The sequence below is a fragment of the Jatropha curcas genome, chromosome 11 (assembly GCF_041381405.1).
Source record: "Jatropha curcas cultivar XTBG-Jc1 chromosome 11, XTBG_Jcur_1.0, whole genome shotgun sequence".
In the NCBI taxonomy this organism is placed as follows: domain Eukaryota; kingdom Viridiplantae; phylum Streptophyta; class Magnoliopsida; order Malpighiales; family Euphorbiaceae; genus Jatropha; species Jatropha curcas.
The window spans coordinates 4,339,595-4,362,019 of record NC_143161.1 but is presented as its reverse complement, the minus strand read 5'-3'; the positions used below and the strand labels follow the sequence as shown (position 1 = coordinate 4,362,019).

At 34.1% G+C, this 22,425-nt stretch overlaps 3 protein-coding genes and 1 non-coding gene across 6 annotated transcripts; 3 read left to right on the top strand and 1 right to left on the bottom strand.

The window, feature by feature from the left end:
• Positions 1-2,529: 2,529 nt before the first annotated feature.
• Positions 2,530-14,260, top strand: CPSF73-II (cleavage and polyadenylation specificity factor 73 kDa subunit-II). Of its 3 annotated transcripts, none has more exons than XM_089716181.1 (15): positions 2,530-2,680; positions 2,769-2,946; positions 3,061-3,133; positions 3,746-3,863; positions 4,861-4,934; positions 6,288-6,424; positions 7,565-7,628; positions 8,200-8,265; positions 8,987-9,056; positions 9,816-9,920; positions 10,357-10,498; positions 10,986-11,082; positions 11,346-12,510; positions 12,587-12,766; positions 14,130-14,260. In XM_089716181.1, the coding sequence occupies exons 1-13, from the start codon at positions 2,656-2,658 to the stop codon at positions 12,171-12,173; spliced, it is 1,977 nt and encodes a 658-aa protein (XP_089572307.1). In that variant the 5' UTR covers positions 2,530-2,655; the 3' UTR covers positions 12,174-12,510; positions 12,587-12,766; positions 14,130-14,260. The 3 variants fall into 3 exon arrangements, with proteins under 3 accessions (XP_089572307.1, XP_089572306.1, XP_089572308.1); XM_089716180.1 differs by lacking the exon at positions 14,130-14,260 and adding an exon at positions 12,854-13,078; XM_089716182.1 differs by lacking the exons at positions 10,986-11,082; positions 12,587-12,766; positions 14,130-14,260 and having other exon boundaries at positions 11,346-11,576.
• A 118-nt stretch (positions 14,261-14,378) lies between these two features.
• Positions 14,379-17,948, top strand: RIE1 (RING-finger protein for embryogenesi). Its single transcript, XM_089716183.1, has 5 exons — positions 14,379-15,080; positions 15,864-15,983; positions 16,496-16,628; positions 16,740-16,898; positions 17,375-17,948. Exons 1-5 carry the CDS (start codon positions 14,557-14,559, stop codon positions 17,534-17,536), a joined length of 1,098 nt encoding a protein of 365 aa, XP_089572309.1. The 5' UTR covers positions 14,379-14,556; the 3' UTR covers positions 17,537-17,948.
• A 298-nt stretch (positions 17,949-18,246) lies between these two features.
• On the top strand, positions 18,247-18,320 carry TRNAN-GUU (transfer RNA asparagine (anticodon GUU)). Its single transcript has one exon. It is a non-coding gene; the product is annotated as a tRNA-Asn (tRNA).
• A 142-nt stretch (positions 18,321-18,462) lies between these two features.
• On the bottom strand, positions 18,463-22,238 carry LPXC1 (UDP-3-O-acyl N-acetylglycosamine deacetylase family protein). The gene is made up of 7 exons (XM_089716179.1): positions 21,959-22,238; positions 21,522-21,854; positions 21,224-21,430; positions 20,765-20,866; positions 19,547-19,611; positions 19,039-19,180; positions 18,463-18,952 (listed from the first exon to the last, which is right to left on the bottom strand). The coding sequence occupies exons 1-7, from the start codon at positions 22,016-22,018 to the stop codon at positions 18,893-18,895; spliced, it is 969 nt and encodes a 322-aa protein (XP_089572305.1). The 5' UTR covers positions 22,019-22,238; the 3' UTR covers positions 18,463-18,892.
• Positions 22,239-22,425: the final 187 nt, after the last annotated feature.

The following is a 22,425-nucleotide window of genomic DNA, read 5'->3' as shown; positions in this document are numbered from 1 at the left end:
TGCTCTCTCTTAGATATTTTTTTTATTAAAATGTTTTTATAAATAGTAAATTCCTTAAAAAATAAATAATACATAAATTTATGAACTATTAACTCAATAGCAAAAGCTTTTTAAATAAAACAAATGGAAAAAAAAAAAAAAAAAAACACTACTTCTTTCTACGAAACAATACAAATTCTAAATCAATTAGAGGTTTTTCTAAATTCATGATTATGATTTTTTTTTTTTATTACATCTTCGTATGATTTTTTTTTTTGTGCATATTTATTAAATTGATTTCGTATATAAAATTTATACACTTAATGAAAGTGAGAGTTTCAATTATTATCTTTTTAAGAAAAACATTAACAAAGTTATACTGCAAAAAATTCAGAAACATATTAAACATTAAAATACTAAATTATATTTGTCAAAAATTAAAAAAAAAAAAAAATGAAATCGAAGATAGCTTGGTCTAATTGTTAAATCACAGTAAATTTCATTTTGGTGATGGTAAGATTAAATTTTACTATCTCTATTTTAAAGAAAAATTTTAACATAATCGTTATCCGGTGCATAAAAAAAATTAGTTTCTTGAGTAATCATTAAAAGATAAGACTACACTCTCGGTTGTAGAAAAGAAAAAAAATGACGACATATCCCATAAGGTCTTTTCGCTGAAGTGAGAGTTTTAGACTTTTATTGTGGGGCCTTAATTTGGACTTGAGTAATGCAAAATTGTGGCTTCTTGTCATGGTCATGGGCCCTTAGGTCCATATTGACAAGGAAAATCAACTTTAATAATATTAATTAACTAAAGTTTCTTTTTAAGACTTGTACTTTTTTTATTTTTTATAATTTATAATACTTATATTAATGTTTGAGGATGGAAGTCATCTAACTGTGGGATTACTTACAAACTAATTACAAATACTAAGATCATAGCCTTGATAAAATATATATTTTAATATGTAACTTGTGTTTAATTAAAATATATATTTTAATATGTAACTTCAAAAAAAAGTTTTCCTCGTTGTTTTTCAATTCCCTATAAAAAAATATAAAAGGATTATCCTACCTTAATCATTAAATAGAGCCAATGAGAACACCTATTGATTTTGTAGGTTGTTACAATAATTATAACTTCTATGGACTCCCGTAAGCATGGACTTTTGAATTGAAAACGACATGTTTATAGGGGTGTCCAGACCAGCATTTCAATTCTAAATTGAACCGAACTATAAAAATCAAAAAACTAAATGTAAAATTTTACTAAAATCAAAGTAAATTTGGAAATCAAATTGATAGATTTGATTCAATTGATATTGATTTGATCATCAGTTCAGTTTTGCTTATAAAATTATTATTTTACTATATTCAATTCAAAGCTGAAACCCAAATTATATAAAATTGAAAGTTAAATAACCGAAAAAAAATTTCAATGATTTTTCTTTTTTCTTTTTTTTTTTTTTTTTTCAAAATATGCTCACTCCATGTATAAGTTACATCCACTCAAAACCTTTATGAGGACATAAGGGTTTATGCTTGAAGCAACATAAGTTTTCAATTTGACCAATATGCTATAGGTCTTCATTTTCTCTTCTTTCTATTAACTCTGATTAATTACTATTTCATGGTCATGATTTTTATTATTTTGAAAATCAAGTTAATTAGATCTGTCAAGGTTAGAAGAACAATCAGACATATCGATAGATAATATTTCATAATTAATTGGGCAACCTGCAGACTATATAGGAAAGCCCTTCTCAATCCATCCTTTTTATGTTAGTGTTCAAGCTCGAGTGACGTGGCTTAAGATTGTAATCCAAAATCCCAAACATAGCTGGCCTTTCAATTCAACAAATATTAACCTTTGAGTTAATCCTCCCAAAACGACACCGGTTATTCTCAAGAAAAAAAACAAAGAATCCTTTGTAGATATTCAAATTATGACGTGATTATAATAATATAATGAGCTAAGAAATATTTAATATTGGTAGAACTGTATTACTATAATTCATTAACTCATCATATCAATATAATCTTATGGTAAATGAATTACAGCTTAACAATAGATTTAGGTTCGAATCCCCTTTTTAATAGTAAAAAAAATCTCATTAATTCATTGTTCAAAATTGATAACTTAAAAAAAGCACAAAGTGAGAAGATTAAATAGTAATTAATCCTTTTACAATATAGTAATGTCACCTAAAAATCCCAATGAATTCACACAAAACTAATGTAGAATATAATTAAAAATGAATATTAATTAGTTAGAAAAATTTAAAGTTGGAATTTATTACTAAAAAATGATTGAGAAAAAAAACAAAAGGAAAGGTAAAGGAAAGGGGTTATATTATTATCTCTAATTTATATTAGACTCATGTAATTTTCAGGGTCGTTTATTACCGTCATTTTCCTCTGTGGCTTATGCAATGCCGTTTACTATTGTAGTTTACAAGAGACGCTGTGATTTGTAGTACTCTTATACAAAACGTCAAAACCATTGCTTCCTAAAGATTCACCGTCCTATATAAACGACAGGTCATCTAAATTACGCATATGCTTACTTTCACCAAAATTTCGAGCAGACGAAGCAAACAAAAGCGCGCGAAAAAGTAACGAACTAAGTCTTTTTTTTTTCTTTTCTCTTCGACTCGATACAGAGAAGAGGCCATGGCGATCGAATGCCTCATCCTTGGTATCTATCTTCCTCTTCTCCTCTTTGACTTTCATTCACTAAAGTTTTAATTGCATTTGTTATTTTATTTGTATGTATTGTATTTTAGGTGCTGGGCAGGAGGTAGGGAAAAGCTGCGTGGTAGTGTCAATCAACGGCAAAAGGATAATGTTCGATTGTGGGATGCACATGGGCTATGATGATCACCGTCGTTATCCCGATTTTTCTCTTATCTCTAAGTCCAGAGATTTTGATGGCGCGCTTGATTGTGTTATAATTACACACTTGTAAGCATATTCCATCCATTTATTGTTCTTCGTTGTTGTTGGCTCTCTCTCTCTCTCTCTCTCTCTCTCTCTCTCTCTCTCTCTCTTTTAACTGTGCAGCCGCAAATGCCGCAGTCATTTGGACCATATCGGTGCTCTTCCTTACTTCACCGAAGTTTGTGGTTATCATGGACCAATTTACATGACGGTAACGGCTACAACATGTTTGATGAAATGCTTGATTCATAATTTATGTTCGCTATGTCAAATAATGCTTGTTTATCTTGGTTCTCTAGATTGGATGTATCTGTAATTGTAGTTTGGGGGATTCTAAGTCTTATTCATTGGCCCGACTTTTGTGTTTTGGGTATTTGACTGGAGCTTTTTAGCTTTTTCCTCCTTAATGATAGATAATTTGCATTGCTAACAACTGTTATTGAATTAATGGCCAGGAGTGAAATATAATCTAAAACTGGTTTTGCTGTTACCCCTTTTTTGAGTTTTTTGATAATTGTTTCTGCAGTTTGTTATATTCTTGTTTAAACTTTTGATCATGCTCATTTATTATTTGTTGAAGATAGAATGCAACATTGCTTGCCCACTTATCAAATTTGCTGGATTGAAAGTATTCTGGTGCTCAGAAAAATTAAATATTTGATGTTCTTGAACGATAAATGCACTTTTTCTGTTAACTTATGATTAGATATGCTCATTTTTCTCGCATTTTATCTATTTCTTTCTTTTACCAAGTTATTTTGACTCATATGATAGCCTCACTGGAACTTGTACTTATTTTCTTGGTGGAATTATTCTACTACAGTATCCAACAAAGGCATTGGCTCCTTTGATGTTGGAGGATTATCGAAAAGTAATGGTTGATAGAAGGGGGGAGGAAGAGCAATTTACTTCTGATCATATTTCAGCATGCATGAAGAAAGGTACCTGAATTTCCATTTATTCCTGTGGAATGCATTTTATTTTCAGTTAATTGTTCAGGTTTAGTTTAGTACATGATAATTAAAGAATTGGCAAAATATCAATGAGTGGGAAATAAATCTGGTCATGCCAGATGTAACATGTGAACTTTGCTAAAGCCATCTGATTATTTAAATCGGCTATAATAATCCAAGTTAATGTTTTATTTTTTATCATTCACTAAATTGAGGTGCATATTTAAATATTGACTTCTTGATACATGTCATAATGCTTATTGCCAAAAAGTGATCTATATTTTGGTGAACAATGTAGTACTAGCTATTCTGGCAAATTAACCCCTCAAACAATGCAATTAGTTGGTCATTTTGAAATCTCTCCTCTATTTCATTGACACATTTCGCAGGAAGTTATGTTGCAGCTGAAAGATCCCTTCATTACAGCATTTTGCAATGTCCTTTAATACTTCGTTGGAAGTTTTAATGGAATTATTCTTTACAATTTGTTTTAGATTTTGTAATGGTGCTTATTAAATGTGCAGATATGTCAACTTCTCTTATCTCCATGGGGTGAGTGCATTTTTTGGAAAAAAAGGCTAATTACAGTTGAACAGACTACCAAATCTTCTTAAGTTTCTATTATAGGGGCATTAGAGCATTCTGTCCTTTGGGACTTATCAAGTCAGGCAATTATTGAGGACCTATTTGTACCACCTAATATTGCGGAGATGGTTGCTTTGAAATTTTTGATCATCTAATTCTTTATAAGCAAATGTCTGATACTTTCTTTCAACAGAATTGAGAGTACAAACTGAGAACCTTCTATGTTTATAGTCTTAATTTTAGTGAAGGGGTGTAAAATTATTTGAAGTTTTCAGCAATCAGAATGCTGCATTTGATGTGAAAATCACGCGATATAATGATGTTTGTGTTAATGTTACACTTTGTTGGTAAACCTTCTATGTTTTAAGATTTGCTGCTTTCATTTGATCTTGGAATGCAGTCATAGCTGTGGACCTGAAGCAGAGTGTGCAGGTTGATAAAGATCTTCAGATCCGTGCCTACTATGCAGGTCATGTAAGATATCATTAACTTAATTTCTAGTAGGGCAATGTCCGTACATAGTTGGCAGACCCTTTTTGCATAGTTACAAAATAAATACTCTTTTGCAGGGGGTTTCTACCCTTAGGAATTTGCTGGTTGTCTTCTACTCTGGGTTTTTTTTGTCTTTCAGAAGATACAAATATTACTAATTGGCTGACCCTAGCATTAAGATCACACGTATTTCTTAGCTAAACTACTGCAAAACATCTGAGATTCTGTGTAGAAGTAACTTTTTATTGGACTTGTTGCATGTCATGTGTTCCTGGTTTTCTTCTCGATACTAGCTAAGGAGAGAATCTAATTATGAAGTTTTTCACATTCTCTCACAAAAATGAGTTTGGGGAAACTAAAATTTGCTGAGCTAATTTAGTGCCTGTTGCATTGACAGGCTAAAGTGTATCTTCCTTCAGCCTCAATCCCCGACAAAACATGACATTTTTGCAGTTGAAATTGTCCAGATTACTTAATGTTTATTCAGTACATTGAGGCTGGTAGTCTATATCTTTTCATCAGAGTAAAAACAAAGAAATATTTGGTGAAAATTTCTAGGAGATCCACAATATATCTATAAAATTAAATAAAGAATCTCAATAAAGAACTTCACTTCTTATATAGAATGATATTCTCATGGAACAGTAAGGTTGACATTTCAAGATTTGCTCCTTGTCAGGGTTAATGCTTCGTATGTTGTGGAAGAACTTCTCGATTAGTTGGTTGTGAAAATTCTAAGTCCAAAAGTGCAAAATAAAACAAAGAAAAATTAAGTCTAATGTAATTAAAAAAAATACTATAAATGAATTCTAATTAGAAAGCAAGAATTATTGCCATAGGATAATGGCTAGGAGGATTTGAAAGTACATTCCATTTAGGATTAGGAACAGGCATGATTGGATCCGTCTTTTACATATATATTTATCTCCTTATCTGTTACATGTATAGATTTCTGCATATACATGCAAATCAGTCGATAATATCATAATCCAATGAATCAGTCTGGGCCGGTTTACTAATGGGATGTCTGATTTTGACAATGATCCAATCAAAAGAATAATTGGAACTATTATATCAAGTTTCTTCATAGTACTTGAAAAAAACAAAACAAAGGATTGATAGTCAATTAAGAGATGTTGTCACCCGTTTTCTCGGGATATTCTTGTTGGGTGTGTGTTTGATGCAAACATAGGTTTTACGTGTGCTGCATTATTTGTAGCAGAACATTTTAATTAGTTCAAAAATTATTGGCACTCTTGGCACAAAGCCTATGTTGTTTATGGTCTTTTTTGTGTTTACTTTTGTTCCTTTTTCTTCTTTTGTTATATATCCAAGGTTCTTGGAGCGGCAATGTTTTATGCAAAGGTGGGAGACTCTGCTATGGTGTACACAGGAGACTATAATATGACCCCAGATAGACATCTTGGAGCAGCTCAAATTGACCGTCTGGAACTGGACCTTCTCATAACAGAGTATGTGGAAAATGTGTACAGCATAAATATTTTTATGAACCTGTTTGTTTAGAGTTTGCTACTGGTATTTTTTTTTTTTTTTATCACTCATTTCCACATTTGGATGTTGAACTAAGGTGAAGTAAGGGAATAACTTTAGTTTGATTTAGAAGGGTCAAGACTTTATTCTATTTGGATTTGGTTATTTATCTTTTAATAGTATTAGACATTATTTAGAAGAAGTCCTAATTCCATATGGATTTGATTTCAAGACAGTATTCTAGTAGAATTTTAGGCTATAAATATGCTGTAATATGCAGTTCTAGATGCAGTTCTTAGAAATAAAAACATATTGATAGTCTATTTTCCTACTGGAAAATTCAGTATTTTGGTTGATCTTTAAATCTTCTTTTAATCTCTCTTATCATACTTGGGATTTCATTCAGTAAATATGGATGTTTAGACTGCACTCTCCTGGGGCCATTTTTTGTGCAATGATGGAAATATTAGCCTGCCAATTGCAAGTCCACAAGCTAATGGGTTAGGAAGAACACTTTATACAAAATCTGATGGCTACTATTGTTTTTGGACTAACCCTTCCAAGATTATGCTTTGGCTTGCTGGACCTGTGCATAATTCATGAAATAGTGAAAGATTCATGTTGTGACAGCTTTTGTACAAAAAGCCCTTAGGACTACAAAAAATTGATGAAGAGTTTTCGCAATATTAAGCGAAACATTATCAAACATGGGGACAGTTTTCTTTTTGGTCTTGATCTTCATGAAGTTTGCCAACTCATTCATATTTGAAAAGTAATTGTCTCTATTTCATTTTGTCTGAGCAAGCCAACTTAACTATATATATGTCTTAAATCAATAGATTTGACTCTCTTCAGTTACTTATTACAAGTTTTTTTGGGGTGAATTTGTTTCCTAATACTTTTATTTTGGAATCTTAATATTTCCAATATTTTGTGAATTGTAAATTTATGCAATCAAACATCATAATCTTTTACCTTTATCTGTTTCTTTCTTGAGCTTCTGCAGCTTTATGTTATATTACGTAAAACCTATCCTGCCTCTATAGATTTTTATAGCCCTTATAGAACTTGGTTTCTTTCAAGGGTTTTTTAATGTCTCATCCTTATAAATTTTCTCACAGGTCCACATATGCAACGACTATACGTGATTCAAAATATGCTCGGAAGAGGGAATTTCTTAAAGTTGTATGTAAATGAACCTGCCAATTCTCCATCATGCACAAGTTTCTCGATCTTTTATGTTATTTCCTAAATCATTACACTTTTTATCTCTCCCTTAATTGTGGCTTTTGTTTATTTACTTACAGAGGCAAATACCATCATGTATTAATAACTATGGCATATGTTTTTCTTTCATTTAATTCTTTGAATACCATCAACAGGAAAGGGATTTCTCGGGAATGGGTGTATTCATGAATTAAACTACTTTCCTCAGTTTGGTTGGTACTACATGCTTCATCAATTGGATTGTATAGTCCCTTCAATACAACTAGATTTGATACAAGACAAAACAAATCCACTGAATGATGATTTTATGTTGAAATACATATGTTTATCACTCCAGAGCTGGGGGTGATCTATTTTAGTGTGTCATTTCATTATTAACTGAAATTAACCATTTCTTCTAACACCTATAAGGATGTGATTAGAACTATATATCTATAAAACATATGTAGATATAGATATGCTTTATAGTTGAGGTTACATAGTTTTGCATTGCGGACTATATGATATTTTGGAAATCCATTTAATGTAGGTTCATAAATGTGTTGCTGGTGGTGGAAAGGTGCTTATCCCTACCTTTGCGCTTGGAAGAGCTCAGGTATTTTATCAAGATAGCAAGTTTTTTTTCTTCTTCTTCTCCAATTTTGGCTACAATTTTCACACACTTAGAAGTGCAATTGTCTGTCATCTTAAACCTCTTAGAGGTCACTGCTGAAGGCACATTGGTAATTGGTTGTGTAACTGCAAACCTAGCCAAAACAACTGAATCCAAGAGATATCTCATATCTCCTTGGAGAATTTTGCAATTTGCAGTTATTTGGGGAGCATTCTGATTGTGGCTGAGAATTATACAAACATCATTATCTATGTATGATTGCAGTATTTAAGGGAAAACCTAACTATTTTAAGGTGTAAAACTCTGATGGAGGCAAGTGTCATTTTAGAAAAATAGTGTGTGTTTTTTTTCAATAAGCACCTGAGTTTTGGTTATTTACTCATTCTCCAAACTTGAGTATTTGAATTTCAAAATGTCCTCCACTGGATAAGGGAGGTAATATCCTTCTCCTTTCTGCTTCAACCCTTATGTTGGACAGCAAGAACATAAATTGTGCTACATTTTAATTGTTATAAGCACATGCATACATTATTTTTGTCCTCTTTCATGCATTTTTCTTTGTTGCATTGTTACATATAAATATTTGTTTAACTTGTGTATTCATCATGATGAGCTCTTCACTGATACGGAACATTGCACGCTCATGTGCCTGGATTGCATCTTACTCTATCTTGATTTGACTCTCTTATCAATTTTCATTCAGGAACTTTGTATATTGTTGGATGATTACTGGGAGCGCTTGAATCTAAAGGTTCCTATATACTTCTCTGCAGGTATAATCCGTCTTGGTTAAATATTTTGCATCTAATTTTCAAATGCCTCTCTTATCATTCATTCCATGGTTATTTATTTCTATTTTACAATATTCCTTGTCGTCAACACAGAATTTGTTTCCCCTTGCTTAATAAAGTTAGAATTGTGGGGTTGATATTGAAAATCGTCATTAAATTAGTAGACTTTAGTACATTACTGTATCCTTAAAATTTTGACCTCTTGAAAGAGGATAAACACTTTGAGGTGGAGCTAGTGTGTGTGTGTGTGTGTGTGTGTGTGTACAAATGGATCTCATTTTACAGATCGTTAAGATCTGGATGTTTGAGTGCATACATCATCTTATGTTGGGTTTTGTGATCCAAGAGGTTTATTTTTGAGTCTTAGAGAGCAGTATACAGTTCCTGCAGAGACTACCATGCTTGCATGACTGCATTTTTGGCTTTGAGATGAAAGAGTTACAGCACAGCCTTTGTAATGATTTAGAAATATTTTCGTAATTATATTTGTGTTCTTTTCTTGTGTCTGCCCAAGTGAATCCTTTTCCAAGCAAGTTCCTTGAATGTCAAATCTCTCCTTATCTCAATAAACATCTTACATGTGTTGAAAAATTTATTGAGGACTGCTATTGATTATTCAATAGCTTGTCGAAAGTGTTGTTCTGTATTCACATGTGTACATTTCTAGTTATTCTCATCCCATTTTCCTTTGTTGATAGGGATATGGTATCTCATGCTTGTAACTTGGATGTTCTTTTCCAGGTTTGACAATTCAAGCCAATATGTACTACAAAATGCTTATTGGCTGGACCAGTCAGAAGGTCAAAGAGACGTACAGTACACACAATCCGTTTGATTTTAAAAATGGTATTTCATACAGTTATTATTTTAATATCAAAATTTAGCAATGTTTTTTAGGACATGTAGTTATATGTTACTTTGCATAATTTCTGGGCAAAAATTAAGTCACTTCTTATATTTGTTTGGAACAAATTAAGCAAAGGAAATTGGACTTTTGATTCCATATTTTTAAATAATTCCTGTTGCTCTGAAAATAAAAAATAAGAATTCAAAAACGTACTTAGATCTCAATTAGAGAACTAGAATTTTATTCCCTTAAGATGAGGGCGACAAAACTATGAGAGAAATTGAAGATATTAAGCCTTCTTTAGTGTATCAGAAAGAAATATCCTGCCTCATGCTAAATGTCAAGCGACCAATATAAAAATGACTTATTGCATAATTTTTTTTTAAATTATTATTTAATAATTTCTATCTCTCACTCATGGGTTGGATGTTGCAGTTTATAATTTTGACCGCTCTCTGATAGATGCTCCTGGACCTTGCGTTCTCTTTGCCACACCTGGAATGATTAGTGGTGGTTTTTCACTGGAGGTTTTTAAGCATTGGGCTCCTTCTGAGAGGAATCTGGTGACATTGCCCGGGTAACAACCTTACTATCAGTTGGAACCTCATAGTTGACAGTAATAAGAACACAACACTACCGAAATCCCATACATGGGATTTTAAACCTCAATACATGCATAGGACCTAATAAACATCAAATTTTACTATTTAACTTGTAATTGACACCTTTTTTAGAAGAAAGAGAAAAGCAACCCAAGAATTTAGGTCAAATTCCTACGCATAGTATCAAATTATTTGTTCCTTTTTACTTTTTCTTTTTATTGTTCAAATTCTTTATAAGCACAGCATAGGAGTATATGTGTTGAAGATCACCTGTGTATCTATTGAATGCGGCATTGTTTTATCAGCGACAGCTGCTTTTGAGAATCCATTATTTCTGTTATTACGTCTAGGGTATTCCTTTTCTTTCCTGAAAATGCTTTTTAATCGGTTCCGCAGAGACCATCATAAAATAGTACATTTTATAACTGTCTTTCCAAATTCACTGTAGCTTCTCTTTTCTAGATATTGTGTGGCTGGAACCATAGGACACAAGTTGATGTCTGGTAAACCCACTAAAATTAATTTGGACAAGGACACTGAGGTTGATGTGCGATGCCAGGTGCATATTCCTCTTTTAACTCTTGAATTATCAATATTGTTGCTAATTTTAGTGAGCATGGTTGCTATATTTTCATCTGAATTTTCTGTGGCTGCCAATTCTCATATCAAATGGAAGAAGATTATACTTCCTCTACTTATGTGCATGCCCATGTGTCAATACGTACACATGCAATGGAAAGCAAAAATATTCTTCTTTGCTGATAATTGTTCTATTCTATTGTTTAATCTATAACATTGGTGCTCATATCTTTATATTGCCAGATTCATCAATTGTCTTTCAGCCCTCATACGGATGCCAAGGGGATTATGGATCTTGTTAAATTTCTCTCTCCTAAGAGTGTGATACTAGTACATGGTGAGAAGCCTAAGATGGCTTCTCTTAAAGAAAGAATTGAGTCTGAAATGGGAATCCAATGTTATGTTCCTGCTAATTCTGACACTGTGTGCATTCCTTCCAGTGTCTTTGTTAAAGCAGGTGCCTCAGAAATGTTTATCCGCAGTTGCTTGAGCCCTAATTTCAAATTTTTAAACAGAAGTTCTGAAGATACATCAGATTTAATTTTACATAGCACAAATAGCACATCTCAGCTTCAGGTAACTGATGAAAGGGTTACCAATGGAATCTTGGTTATGGAAAAATGCAAGAAGGCAAGAGTTGTGCATCAAGATGAGCTGCTGCTCATGTTGGGAAAAAAACAACATGACATTCGGTTTGCTTATTGTTGTCCTGTATATGTTGAAAACTTGGATGTGGCCAGAAGAGAACTTACCACAGCACATGAAGTACTTGACCTCTCTGAGAAATGCTGTTGGCTTCAGCAATTATTCACAGAATTAACTACTGATTTTCCTGGAAAGTGTTTTCAAATTCTTGGGGAGCATCTTGAAATGGAGTCATTCCATGTGTCTATATGTATGAAGGATGAATGTCCGTACAGGGTAATGATTGATAGTCCTCGGGAAAAATCCACTGCAATGTTTTTTTGCTGCTCTTGGTCTGTGGCTGATGAAAAATTTGCTTGGGAGATCATTACAACCATGGAGAAGTGCCATTTGACCATTCAAAAATGCAACCAAAAAATTGATTGAAAGTTATGCTTCAGGGAAGCACATCCATTTACTCAAGAGCTTGTTTGAAGTTTATGCAGTGAAGAACCAACAACAAGCTTTCCTGCTCCAGTTAGTGCCTTGTTTAGCACCATGGACCCAGCTACTAAACCTTGGTAATCATTCTGACAGCCTGTTTGTCAAGTTAGGCAGTTATGAAAGACTGACACTTCAGTTTGACATATGCTGATACATCCACGTTAGACACTTCTCTGACTTGGCACCTGACAAAATACAATACAGAACATGCTCGTCATGTGTTATTATTGTTATTATTATTATCATTGAGAACAGCCATGTCAATCTGTACAGACAGAAGGTGAGGGTTTTGAGGTTCATATTTTTTATCATTGGAATTGTTAATTTTGTCTATTGATATCCGGCGCTTGTTACAGCATCTACAGCAATGCAGCAACATCTGGTCTATAAGTTCATCTGGGTTAAATTAAAACTCAAACAACATCATCAGCCGGAATGTTTTAGTTAAGTGAAAGACTTGCTCACAAAGAAAGGCTGTGGCCCTTCAAAGACCACATGAATGAGACAGCCCTTGTGCTCTTAGATCTAAATATCAGGTAGGATATTTTTTCTATTGCTATTATTATCTTTTTTTTTTTTTCTCTTCTACTAATTATTGATGTTTCCTCTCTTGCTTTCTATAGGTTGTAACGTTGTGACGGGTATCTCTATTTATTTGATATGGTTTTTTGATAAGTTTGAAGTCCTATCGTTTGGGCTGCTTTCTATAGGTTGTAACGTTGTGATGGGTATTATTGCAATTACCTATAAAAGGTTGTTTTCCCCTCTTCCTTTTTGGGAATTTCAAATTATGGATAAACCGAACTGGATAATTTAGTAGTAAAGAGCACTTGCGGGATTGATCAACATGACTTAGATTATGGATTTAATCAATATGACTTAGATCATGGATTCGATCTTTCATGGAAGTAATAAAAAAAAAAAAAACTTTCATCATATTTAATGATTAACTATCCACTAAGCTTAACAGAAAATGCAGATTGAATCATTTCCACGTATAAACTTTTTTCAATTTATGCTCCTAGCGAAAGGTATGGATGTTGCAATTTTTTTAAAGTCTCTTAGCCAATGAAGCAAGAAAGTACAATGAAGAGGAAGGTGCAATATGCGATTATGCAGATAGTATGAATCAGCTTTGAATTAGTGTTATCACTAGATTTTATTTTTGCTAAATTCGAACTTCTGAAGTTATAAGTTCAAATTTCCATTTCAATTTAACAAAGAAAAAAAAAAAATTGCACAGAAATTGTTGGTGCCTACGGTCTTATAGCGACATAGTCTGAACTTTGGTGTAACTTGACATTGTGTCGGGACAATTTTGGTGACTGTATATATAGAGTTGGACAAACTAGGATCTTTCGTGTATGTTCCCCTTTACCTTAACGTTTTATGAGTTTGGCTGTTGCTATATTTACGTATCAATTGGCCGTTATGTTGTTTTTCCCTTTTAAAAGTTTATCAACTAGATTTTCTGTTTAAGTGTGAATAATTACAGAAGAAGTGATTAGACGTATATTTAAAATCATTTGGCGTACCACGGATATTTTTACATGGTGATGATAAAATAATAACAATGATGGATGATGATATTAGTAATAATGATGGATGATGATGATAACGATAAATATTATATTATTGGCCATGATTTTTTTTTCTTTTTAGTAGCATATGTTTTTTAGTGAATTCAAATTTATTGTATGTTTTCATTGCCATGTGATAAAAAGAATATTTATGCCTTTAACTTTTTTATATGAATTCAATTTTTTAAGTCGTAATAGTTACATAAATATTAGAAATTAACTTTTATATTGATAAAAACTTATGCAAAAATTATGGGTACTGTGTTCTAATTTTTTTTTTTTTTATCATAACTATTTTTATCGATTTGATATTTCACAGACAACAACGCATGTTTACCTATTTGACCTCCTTACAAATAAAGAGTACAACAGATTTTAGCTACCAGCCAAATAAGGTAATTTCAGTTTTCACTTCTTCACGCACTGGCGTGGTGAAAATTGGCGCGGAAGAACCCCAACTACGAGTCAGACAACAGAAGCACAGAAACGTACATACGCACCTAACTAGTTAAATTTAAATAACACAAAAACCATTTCTGGTTTTGTCAGCTACCGTTCAAACCCATTTTCTCACTTTCTAGTTTCTAGACTGTGAAAACTGAAAACCCCAAAAGCTCTTTCTTTCCCTTTCCCAAAACCTAATTTCCACCCAAAATTCTCACTCGGAACTATGTTCTTCTCTCTTTAACCCCAATACCTCTCTCTCTCTGTTTTGTTTTTTATCCATCTTTGCTTTCTCTCCTCCAATGTCAACGCAACCCACCGTCACGTCAGCCGCATCGGCGGAGAGTGGCTCTCGCGCGCCTTTGCTTCTTCCCCGTCAAGAACCCCCTTCCTCCCCTACTGTTCGCCCAACCTCCCTCGCTTTTCTTCTCGGCCGCGCCACTGGTCGACGTGGCCCTTCCATGTTAGTAAGGGAGACGGCTGCACGTGAGCTGGAAGAACGACGCGCCGATTGGGGGTACTCGAAGCCTGTGGTGGCCTTGGACATGCTGTGGAACACGGCGTTTGTAGTGGTTTCGATAACTATGCTGATACTGACTGCGGACGAGAAGCCGAATACTCCGGTAAGGATTTGGATCTGTGGATATGCGCTGCAGTGCCTGGTGCATGTGGTTTTGGTGTGGTTGGAGTATAGGAGAAGGAATAGTCGGACAGGGAGAGATGAAATGAGGCGGCAGCGGCAGCAAGAAACTGAAGAAGGAAATGTTGATAGTGAAGATGAGGATAGTAGTGATAGGGGTTCGGGTTCCTTTTCTAGCCGGTCAAGGTGAGTTTTTTTATGTTGAATTTTACTCTCTTTTTTTTTTTTTTTTTTTTTTTTTCCCTGGCTTGATTTTGGATATTTTGACTCTGTGCTTTTCGATTTGAAATTATTGTATTCTAGTACTGTGGCTGAAATTAACTGTAACACAGGAAAAATATAAGCTTTATTTTAAGGATATGGTTGTTGCCCCCAAAGTTAGGGGGTGGCAACATTGGACACGGCATGACAATACGAACAAGAACCCAACACGAAATTAACTCGTGGGTTATACTTGTGTCAGAGATAATGACGGAAAAAAAAAAATCAGGGACGAAGAAATTCTCTCTTTGAGTTTTAATTTTCCTTTAATTTTGGGGCGAGCTGCTTTCGTGGTGCTTTCTTCATCTTTGATAAGCTCTACATGTCTATCAAGGTTGACGTGACTCACTGTCTAAGGAGTGTCAATTGGAGTATTTATAGTGCAAGTCTTTATTGGAATTCAATAAAGGGAATTGTTTTTGTAAAAACCTTTGGATGCTTGTACTCCCGTAGGTTGCATCCGTGTATGTTTCATTGTTATGACTAATCCACTAAAGAGAATTCTTTATTTCTTCCATGCAAATAATTTTATGTCCACTGATGAGAATTACCCTAAAAGGGCTTCTTAACAACTATTCGCTCTTTATGGTTCTTCAGTAATTTCATTTTTGTCATATTAATAAACATAGCTGTTTATTCAGTGGTAATGTAGTTTACAAAAAATGTAACTGGTATTCATATTCATACATTTTGTTTTGGGTGGCTCAGTGTCACTAAACGATGTGAATCAGTGAACACGATGGCATCATTTCTATGGTGGATAGTTGGCTTTTATTGGGTAGTTTCTGGCGGGGACTTACTTTTGCAAAATGCTCCCCGCTTATACTGGTAAGCTTTCTGCACATTTTTTTCACTCTTTCTTTACTTCTTCTTCATCATCTTCTTATTCTTCTTTTGTTTTTGTGTGTGTCTGTTTGCGTGTGTATGTCTTCTCACCATTAGGAGAAAGGACAAAAAAGAATGGGTCTTCTTCTAGATTTTATGTTAAACTGCAAATTTTACTTGAATGTTTGGTCTGGGTTGATACAAATTTGAATATAAGCACGTTTTGCTATTTTATTTCCAACTAAACTCTTTCTTCTTCTTCTTCTTCTTCTTCTTCTTCTTCTATTATTATTATTATTATTATTATTATAAAATGATTTGACTGAAGTGAGGTGTTATGAGTGGTGGGTCTTAGGTTTGCTTCTTTAATAAAAATAAAATTAGAGATAGAGAGAGGATGGGACCCAAGAAGTATATAAATGTTATCTGTTTTACTCTAATTTCACTAGAAGCAATATAAGTTAACTATTATTTTCCAGAAGCAATGTGCAATTTCTAATTTTGAATTCATGCAGGCTGGCTGTGGTTTTTCTGGCATTTGATGTGTTCTTTGCGATCTTTTGTGTTGTTTTGGCATGTTTGATTGGGATCGCTCTCTGTTGCTGCTTACCATGCATCATAGCTATACTTTATGCTGTTGCAGGACAGGTATGAAAAGGCATTATTTCTTTCTAATGAATTGAAGTCTTGTTATTGTTGTTTCATGTGTGATTAATTTAGCTTATTCTTCTGTTGCTGTCATTTAATGTTTATGAATAGGAAGGTGCATCTGAAGCAGATCTTAGCATCCTCCCAAAATACAGATTTCAGATGATGGTCAATGAGGAAAAGCCCACTGTTGGGGCAGGGAAAATGGTCCCCATTGAAACTAGCAGTGGATACTTGGCAAATGAACGTATTCTCTTACCTGAGGATGCTGTAAGTCAATGTTTTATTTCTAGAACATTCTTTTAATTGGAGCATTATTATAGAATAAGAGATTGTGAGGAGAGTGAAAGGTACAGTTTTTCCTATAGTGGAAGGTATCATATTAGCAATTATGCTGTTGTGCAATCAGGTTACCCTAGCTACTTAACTAGCTTCTGTCTCAATTAATTAATGGTGATTTGAGGCAGAACCCAAATGGATGATAGAATTGAAACAAATTAAATTTTATCTATGTAACTGCAAAATTAATAAATTGCCCACAATTGAAGAACTGGTCAAAGTACAAGATTTTTTTGGACATTAACTCATTATTATGACCCTGCTGAGAGCAAGGAATGAATAGTTTTTTCAGGTGGCTACTTTTCGAAAGGTTCATGATTAGTTTGTTTTCCAGGATGAGATTTCACAGGTTGTTTGGAGTTTGGTTTAGGATTTTCTTTGACCTTTTTCCCCCTTCTATTTGTTAGGAATGCTGTATATGTCTCTGCCCGTATGAGGATGGAGCAGAGCTCCATACACTCCCTTGCAACCATCATTTCCACTCAACATGTATCGTGAAATGGCTGAAGATGAATGCTACATGCCCCCTCTGCAAATACAACATTCTGAAAGGAAATGAGCAAGTCTGATGAAAGGGAATACGAAAGTCTAAAAGCTGGCTCACCTGCCTGCTTTTTGTTCATCTTTATGTACAGAAGAAATCAGGGCAACTTAAAAGAAGCTTCTCCAAATTCTTGTGAAAAATACAGTTTATGGCATTAGTACATAGAGCTGCAATTTGTCCTTTTCCGGCCTTTGGGGTTGTGTTGATTCTTCCTTTTTTTTTAGTTTGAGACTCGCAATAGAAAATGGAGTCAATAGTTTGCAAGCTTTCTGCTTGTGCTTGCTGAATTGTTTTGTATGATTTATTTGTTTTTATATCGCCTGCGAAGTATACAATACATGGTGCATCATCACTTGTTTTTTGGTATATAATGTAATTGTAATAACAATATTTTAAGCTGACTGGCAATGCATTATGCATTTGTATTGTTTCTTTCACTTCTTCAGGTAAAAGGAAAAGGAAGAACCTGGAATTGAATAATCATGTGGATGCTTAGGATTGTTGACAACCCTACTGAGCATTCATTTTATTTTACTTCCCTAATAAAAAGCTTCTTTTCATTATTTATCACTTTATGTTGAAAATTCAAAGTCTGTATGTTCTGTTCCTGGGAGCTCGCTGCTTTTACTCTATATCGAGAATTGTGACGAGAGGGAAAGAGGACCTCTAACATTTCATTCTCTTTCTCTGTCTTGATAATTAGTGTAGCTAACTAAAGTAAGTGATTACCAATTGGCTGGAGTAGCTCAGTTGGTTAGAGCGTGTGGCTGTTAACCACAAGGTCGAAGGTTCAACCCCTTCCTCTAGCGATTATTTATTTACAATCATATTATCCTAATACCTGAACAATAAATAAACTTGGTTTATTTGACTTCATTCTATATAATATAATGTCAATTTTATTATTACATAAAAAATACATAATATGTAAAAAAAAATAAACTCAACAAATTATTCAAATATCTCATTTGCCAAACAATTTTAATTATTCAACAATAAATTCTTAATAACACTCCTTAATTATTGAGTTCAACAAGTTGTTGATTTAGATTTAGCCCAGACAAACCCTTAGAGCTGGTTAGTATTCAATTAATGGTCTTCTCGTGTTTTTTTTTTCCCAATCTTCAGAACAGCACAGCCCATCATCATACATATAGAGGAGGTAGATGGGGTTTGCAAAAATAAAAATACAGAAAAAGTTTCAACTTTTTTGTTCTTTTAACTACTTCACCAACCATAAGCTTCATCTCTCAAACTGCTATTCTGGTCAGAAATCTTGCTCTCTATGTAAATCATAACATGAGAATACCAGCACAAGGAGGCTGCATGTGGTCAAATCCGTGTATCTGATGTCCTCACTTCCTTCAAGTCATAACCGAAGTTAGCTCTTAAATGATTCATCGAGGAGACGCACAAATTCAGTATGCAGTGCATGCCCACCCTGTATTACATTTACATACCTATTTAATGGATTATAACTAACAAAACATGCATGAAAATAAAAGCAAAGATGGGGGCAGAGGGAACCTTGTAAACAATTACGTGAGCCACTGGAAACCCTTGATTACCAAACCGTGCAAACAGGGAAAGATCACCAACAAGATCCAAAATCTTATGGCGACAAGGTTCATTGGAATGCACTGGTGGATTCAACCAGCCTTTACTGGCGCTGCAGAACAAAAATGCCATATCACATAATAAGCAAAACAAAGAACTGGCTAATTGATGAGAACTTGCTAATTGAACTAAGTTCCATGTCAAAGTTGTCGCTCCCGCCATTTATCAATATAAGCAAAGGTTCACAGTAACTTAACAACAGATGCAGCGAACCACTTTTGGGCTTTGATGAGGAGTCATTGCAACTAATACCTAATGAGAGTGTTAGAGCTATTGTAACTCCTAACATTTTAGTGACTTTTCACCCTCAATCACTTTCCCCCTGCAGGGAGTCCCAAGAGCTGCGCCAGCGCAATAAGCCTAGGCTGTGTCTAGTGTCCTGGAACTTTCTTCTTTAATTGTTAGTGAAGCAACTCACCTGCAAACAAGGGCATTGTCTAGTGATCCCCCTTTAATGAGTCCCCTATTGCGCATTTGCTCCACCTGCAACAGATTTCCAAAGTGCACTCTATTAGAAAGCTGACTATACAGCCAAGTGTGCACCTCTTTTGATTGATTAGAAAGGGGGCTAACAACTACAGTAAACAACTGCCAGGTATAGACACCCAAGAAATGAGAAACACCTAGAGGTGAAAACAATAAATAGAAAGTTGATGCTGTAACATAAATATACACATAATATTTTTCCCCAGCATTAGCTGTTTTGCTCCTCTCAAAGTCAGCATCACAGTATTAGACCACTTCAGGAAATTAAACAACTAACTTACCAATGAAATAGTTGTGCAATATATAGTTGCTGTATGCAAAGTTTTTCCCCTGGAATGCAAACTGAATGCCAATTGAAGAATCTTTCTTGTACATCCATTACAAACGTACCCACAAATATATTACTTTTTATGCACAGTTTTCCCCTAGAATGCAAACTGCATGCCAATTGAAGAATCTTGCTTCTACAGCATTACAAACATACCCACAAATATATTACTTTTTCTGCACAGTTTTTTTCACCTGAATTCAAACTGCAAACAGATTCAGAGAATCTCGCTTGCACATGCATTACAAACTTACCCACTACTATATTACTAAAGGTGAAAAAATAATTTCTGATACAGAAAAATGGCTAGAAACGATAAACTATGTGAGTAACAAATTTGATAAGCAAGAATATCATATCATTTCTGAATCATAATATAAACCACATCGTGCTTAATAAAACTCTGCCTCACTTATATGAGAAAGAATTCAGGTTATTGGCCTCTCACTGAATTTATAAAAAGCATCCAAGTTTCTCTTTTTATTGATTCTTTTCTTCAATCTAGTAGTTTCAAGCAATTCGAGTTAAATAAATCCTGACAGGTACAGATATTAGCTATTAGAGGAGTTTAAAGGTCAATGTGAGGATACTAGAGATAAGAATTTAAACACCATCTATAAACAGTCCAAGATGTGTCCGTCATTGTATGCACAAGTCTACGAGAAATTGCATACCCTGAGGAGAGCTTTTAGAAGATGAAAAGAAAAACCAGCAGCATCACTTCATAATATGAATGTTAACTGTTCTTCAAGATGACAGCATCAAGGTATAATAGCTAAAGAATAGAAAAATATTTATTAATAGAAAGAAGTTAGAACAAACCTCTTCATATATGCAAAAGGTTCTTGATGAAGCTATTTCCTTAACATATAAAGAATCATCCAAATGGGCTAAGGAAAACCACTGGCAGCCAATGGCAGGAACCTGGGAGTTAAAAAGAAAAATGTGAGAGGGGTTACTGTAATTAGCACTACAATCTCAATCTTAGTTGTCCATTTTGGTAATAAAATTCATAATTTCTCAACCGACACAAAAGAGAAAAAAAAAAAAAAAAAAAAAAAAAACCATTCTAGCGATGGAAAACTGGTGCAACCTTAAAAAATGTCAGTGATAACGAAATTAGTGAGGAGGGTAAATTAATGTATGCAATATATCACTGTCCGAAAAGTCAAAGATAGTTTCATTATCTAATTAAAAAGCTAACCAATAACAATATCACAGAAGAAAAAAAATGTTTCTAATCCCCAATTAACAGATATTCAAGGGTTATGCAATAAGCACCTGAGGAAATTCAATCCCATAAGTTATACGAAGTGTGGACGACGGGAATGCGCCCAAAAAAGAATCATTCTTGGAAATGTAGACTGGCTCATTCAAATATGGCGCCATTGTTTCACAGCTATTGCCTAACTGATCTAATGCCACAACTAAACCAGCATCTTCTATAGCCTGAACCCATCCCATTGCTGATCCGTCCAATATAGGAACCTGTCTCATTAAACCCACTATCAATCTTCACATAACCAGAATAATAACTCCTCAAACAAAATCCAAACGAGTATAAACCACGTCCTCTGACCTCAAAATCGCAATCATCATCTTCTTCTCCAGAATCGATATGGTTTTTAGATATCTCGATCCTGCAATTATCAACGCCAGTAGCCTCGAGAGCAGAGAGTAAGTGCTCGACTGTTCGAATTTTGACCCGGTCAGAAGAAAGCGTAGTACAAAGAGGCGAATTTTGTTGCGCGTAATCAATTGAGGCAGGAATTGAATAGTTGGAGTTCAAATCAAAGTACCTCCCTTTCCGGGCATATTCTGGCCATAGCCTCACCGTAGATTCCTTGCCTGAGTGGAGACCCTTCCCGCTTACCTCCACGAATCTCTTTAAGGTTTGTTGAAGCCTACCGCACTATTGTAAAGAAAACATATAATTTACATTTATTCTTAGGATAACTTAATTACATGCTTTAGTGTGTATATGTGATAAAAATAGGGAGAGAGAAGAGGGTATACTGATTTCCAAGAGATGATGCCGGAAGATTTGACGGCTTTGAGAGCACCGGAGGCAGTCATTTGGTGAAATGAACGACAAAACGCTCACGTTTCTTCGAAAAAGTAGATTAATTCGGCGGGATCTGCAGTTGGGTTTCATATTAACTCAGCTTTGAGATGGTAAAGGGTTTATTACACATATAGGATTTTGTGCCGAGTTCCGGGCTATTGTAGAAGGTTTAAAGTTGGTTTGGTCAATGGTCACTGGATATCAATCGTTTGACAGTAGAATGTAGAATGTAGGTGTGAGCAAACTTGGGTTAAAATCGAAAACCAATTCGAACCGTTCTATTTCAGTTATTTAGATAATCGGTGCAATTTTAGTTTGAAGTTTTACATAATTTGTGATTTTAATTTTTGGTTCACTTATGTACTATTATATGTGATTTTTATTTAAAATTGATTAGAATTAACTGAATCAATTTGAT